This window comes from Vespa crabro, chromosome 4 (genome assembly GCF_910589235.1).
Source record: "Vespa crabro chromosome 4, iyVesCrab1.2, whole genome shotgun sequence".
Taxonomy (NCBI): domain Eukaryota; kingdom Metazoa; phylum Arthropoda; class Insecta; order Hymenoptera; family Vespidae; genus Vespa; species Vespa crabro.
Window position 1 is genome coordinate 8,414,352 of NC_060958.1, and position 5,000 is coordinate 8,419,351.

Genomic DNA, 5,000 nt, shown 5'->3' on the forward strand with positions numbered 1-5,000 from the left:
TACTCACGTACAATTACAAACAAACAAACACACATACGAACACACAAAATATTTCTTTCATTCCATCACGCTCTCTCTCTCTCTCTCTCTCTCTCTCTCTCGCTCTCGCTCTCGCTCTCGCTCTCGCTCTCTTTCTCGCTCTTTATCTCTCTCACTCTCTTTCTCTCTCTCTCTCTTTCTCTCTCTCTCTCTTTCTCTCTCTCTTACTCATCACCGGTATATATTGTATACCTATGTATGTACTGTACGTATACGTAAGATGTCGAGAAGAAAACGATCGATCGTTTTAGACGCGCGGTCGCTTTTCATTTTCTCGGTCGGAATCAGAGTCCGCTGAATCGTGGAGCGGCGGAAATTCGGGAACAGCCTCGCGTTGCTGCATCCATCCCGTCGCGCCTGGCCCCCCAGCCAATGCCTTGCCCTGCGTCATTTTTTGCGATTTTTCAATTGATTTTTAGCCCTCTGTCTTTATGCCCTGTGATGGCGACAAAAGTAGTGCGTATCATTGGTCACTAAAAGCTTCGACGAAACCACGACTCGCTTAGCTAGCGTCTTCTCTCTCTTTCTCTCTCGCACATACACACATCATACAAGCACATACCATAGGCATACTTTCTCACTTTCTCTCTTTCTCTCTTTCTCTCTCTCTCTCTCTCTCTCTGTCTCTCTCTGTCTCTCTCTCTCTTTCTCTATACATATATATGTCTCTTCCTACTTTGTCAACTATATAACCATTGCTCTCGGAATAATTCCTTTTTTAAAAATTCATCACACTCGAAATATAATGAAAGAAAAAGAACGAATGATGATGAATGATGATGATAATAATGATAATGATATTATTAATAATAATAATAATAATAATAATAATAATGATAATAATAATGATAATAATAATAATATTAATAATAATAATAATAATAATAATAATAATAAAAGAAGAAAAAACAAACTTCTTTTTCTCTCTCTCTCATCAAAATCCGAGAGGGTCTCTACTACTTTCTACTTTCTACTCGTAAAATATAACGGCGAAAAACTCAGGCCCTTTTGTTCTATCTACCTCATGCTCTTTTACCCTCGCTAATTTTCATCCCCGCTAAGTTCTTCGCCTTTTCTTAAATCCCAAAAAACTAAAGGGAGGAAGGAAGAAAGAAAATAAAAAGGATCATCTCTTCTTTCCATCGTGATGATGAGAGAAAAAAATCAACCTGTGTGGAAAAGTGAAACCAAAGGTTTTTTTTTCTTTTTTTCTTTTTTTTTTTTTTTTTTTTTTTGGGAAAAAAAAAGAAAAGAAAAGAAAAGAAAAGGCAAAGAAAAACGCCGCACACGCGTATACTACCATGTGAAATTATAAGATATATATATATAACAAACGCACACATATGTATATATATATACACGCACACGCACATACACACATACATAAATATATATATATATATATATATATATATATACACACATACAGATATATGTGTATATGTACGTATATACATATATTTAAAATTCTACATGCAGCCATGCACATCGCGAGTATTTTTAACGGAGAGACCTCTTCGATATGCAGCGATAAATCACGTTGATGAATGCTCCTTTTCAGATCTATCGATCTTTACGACGTGTCCCGATGTCTATATATTTTTACTTGTGTCTTAGGTTTATTTGTAAATCACGAAAGTAAAGATTGCAGTTAAGTATAAAAAAAGAAAAAAAAAGAAAAAGAAAAAAAAAAGAAAAAGAAAAGAAAAAGAAAAAAAAGAAAATAAAAAGAAAATAAAAAGAAAGCCGTATAAATTACGACGTTTCATTTTCTTTTTACCTTTGTTTTTCTTGTCGTTTTTTGTCTTTTAACAAACGCCTTGCAATTTTTTCTTCTTGTTTTTCTTTTCTTTTCTTTTCTTTTTTTACATACGTATGTACATCGTAAAGATTCGTTAGTTTTCTTGTTTTTTTTTTCTCCACCCTTACGTTTTTTCATTTTCTTTCAATGAATCATCAAGATCTCTCACGTCTCAACTGTCACGGATTTCTGATAATTAATTTTTCATTAATCATATTAATTCTCTTCATCGTCATCGTCGTTTTCTCTCGGATATTGACGAGGTACTTTATGTATAAAAATAAAAGGGATATCTCTCTCTCTCTCTCTCTCTCTCTCTCTCTCTCTCTCTCTCTCTCTCTCTCTCTCTCTCTCTCTCTCTTTTCCTACGTAAGCTCCGAGAGACTTCAACGAGCTCTACAATTAATTCGATCTTTCTACTGCACCTGATATATATCATATCGTATCATATCGTATCGTATCGTATCGTATCGTATCGTATCGTATTGCGCGCGCGCGCGAACGCGTGCGTATTTCATCGATCACTATTCTATCTAATAATTATTGTTACTTAAAGTTTTTCTACGTCTAAAAAAAAAAAAAAGTATATGTCTTATTAGGAAATTTATTTTCTTATTGCACACTTATCGAGATCTAATTCTAGTGACCGGAGAAGGAAGGAAAACATTCGAAAATGAGAACCTGAATATTATTATTATTATTATTATTAAATTTCGAAACAATAGAGGGGAAAGAGAAGTTAAAAATAAGAAAAAGAAAAAGGAGAAAAAAAAAGAAACTTCATTAATTAAATAACACTTATCACATTTTCTTATACACCGATCCGATATGGGGAATGGACAAAATTCGTAATAAAAACAAAAACGAAAAAGTAGAGATATAAAAAAAAAAAAAACATACGATCGGTTCTCATCTTCGATCAAAAAAAAAAAAAAAAAGAAAAAAGAAAAAAAACGAAATCGAATACTCTTACTGCTCTAACTCGCGAAAAATGTATATGTAGATAGATGAGATTTATTTTTCTATTTTTTCGTGTATTTTTTCTTCTTTCACTCGCAAAAAATATCAGAAATATATATATGAATATTGCACTATCGCGTCCTATCGCGTGTATATACTCGGCCATGCGTATCATCACGCGTGTATTATGTGTACGTGTAAGTGTATTTATATGATATATATATATATATATATATATATATATATATACACATATATATCATATATATATATTTATATTATACACACTCGTGGATGATATCGTGCGCTCTCGTGAATAAAAGAAAAGTCTTCCTTATATATACGATGGAGCTCGCACTCGTTCCCCCCCCCCTCTCTCTCTCTCTCTCTTTCTTTCTTTTTCTCAAGCCAAATAGGATATCTTGTCGCATAGTATGAGACGCATATCTCGAGACATCGTGTTCTAAAGTTGTCGTGTTCTTAAGGAAGCTGCCTCGAATCATTTTTGTTCATTCTTTCCATCATTTTTTCTTTTTTATTATTATAGTTTCTTTTCTTTTCTTTTTTTTTTAATTTACTTTGTTTTATCTTCTTTCTTTCATGTTCGAATTTAAAGAAAGAGATCTGTGTTTGTTGCAATGGAGAAGCTTCTGTCTCTCTCTTTCTCTTTCTATCCTGGTTCGTTGATTCTTAATCATCCCTGGCTGTACTCTCCCCATGCCTTTTTCTATATCTTTCTCTGTCTGTCCATCTGTCTATCTGTCTGTCTTTCTGTCTCTCTCTCTCTCTCTCTCTCTCTCTCTCTCTCTCTCTCACCCTCCCTCTATTCTTTTCTTTTTCTCTCTTTGTCGAAACTCGAGGCGAGCTTTTGCCCTTATTTGCGAGCTTTTTAGGCCGGTCTGGCACGTCACTGCGAACACAAGAAAAGGCACGAGAGGCCGAGATAAGTGAAATCTCAGTCTCTCTTTCTCTTTCTTATTTGTCTCTTCTTCGTTCCTCTTAACTATCTTCTAGAAAGAGAAGACGAAGAGAAGACGAAGAGAAGACCATAAAAACGCGGACGATCGAACGATTTCTTTTCTTTTCTCTCTCACTTTATTATTTATTTTCTTTTTCTTTTTTTTTTAATAATTTTTCCTTTATATATATATATATATATATATATATATATATATAATTTTTCCCCCTTTCTTTTCTTTTATTTTGTTTTCTTTTTCTCTTTTCCTTAGATTTCTTTTTGATAAAATTAACTTTATACGAACTGTGCTTGTAACAAAGAAAATCCGCACACGTATTCTGAATTCATCATCTAGTCTGACGTGATTGTTTTTTTTTTGTTTTTGTTTTGTTTATAATTTTTTCACAGATAAATGAGAATGATAAGACTCATCCGAGGGAAGACGAAAAATCGATGAACTTTCTCTTTGACATTCTGATAACTATTAATCTCGAATAATGAATTTAAATTATTATATATATATATAAAAAAAATAAATAAATAAATAAATAAATAAAAATGTCGCGCGAGGTAAGAACGTTCGAACTCGTAGCAGCGAAAAACTCTCCGAGTCTTTGATCTCTTTTTTTCTCATTGATATCGTTTTTATCTCTCTCTAGTTTGTTCTCGCAAATATTTATCTTTGCGTTTTGATTTTTTATCATTTCTTTTATTATTATTATTATTATTATTATTATTATTATTATTATTATTATTATTTATTTTCGTTTTTCTTTTTTTTCCATTACTTCAGAAACACGATATCGAAACGAGTGCGAACTTTGTCAAATACGCCCACCGTCCTCCTAATTTTGCATTCTTGTTGCAACAAACACAGTTCCTTAATTTTACTTTACGTTAAACGAATGACGGAGCGTCGAAGATAGAAAAAAAGAAAAAAGAAAAAAAAAAAAAGAAAAAAAAAACTAGTGACAGAAAAAAAGAAAAGAAAATAAATAAATGAATAGAAAGATAGATAAAAAGAAACGAAAAGGAAAAAAAAAATGAAAGAGAAAAAAGAAAAAGATAAAAATGATAGAGATACAATGAAGACAAGTCCAATAAAAAAAGGCGAGCCCGAAAAAACTAAGGATAATAAGTTCATAACAAAAACATTATTGGGATTGTGGCCAATCGAACGACGAACAGAGAAGAATATTTCTGCTCTCTTTTTCTTTCTCTGCATTATGTGAGTGTGTGCAA

The 5,000-nt window shown here is 32.3% G+C and overlaps 1 protein-coding gene across 10 annotated transcripts in view; it reads right to left on the minus strand.

Annotated features, from left to right (window-relative positions):
• Positions 1 to 5,000, minus strand: part of LOC124423809 (homeobox protein extradenticle) — a 47,764-nt gene that overhangs the window by 5,627 nt on the left and 37,137 nt on the right. For 6 of the 10 annotated variants that reach the window (XM_046962021.1, XM_046962019.1, XM_046962020.1 and 3 more), the window contains one exon: positions 1 to 421. This exon is cut by the window's left edge and continues 1,434 nt beyond it. The exons of 2 other annotated variants lie outside the window; for them this stretch is intronic. In XM_046962021.1, the coding sequence (XP_046817977.1) occupies positions 287 to 421 (135 nt within the window). In that variant the 3' untranslated portion in view covers positions 1 to 286. Of the gene's footprint in view, positions 476 to 1,943; positions 3,711 to 5,000 lie in introns of those variants that run through there. 2 more of the 10 variants (XM_046962026.1, XM_046962028.1) reach the window with 2 other exon arrangements.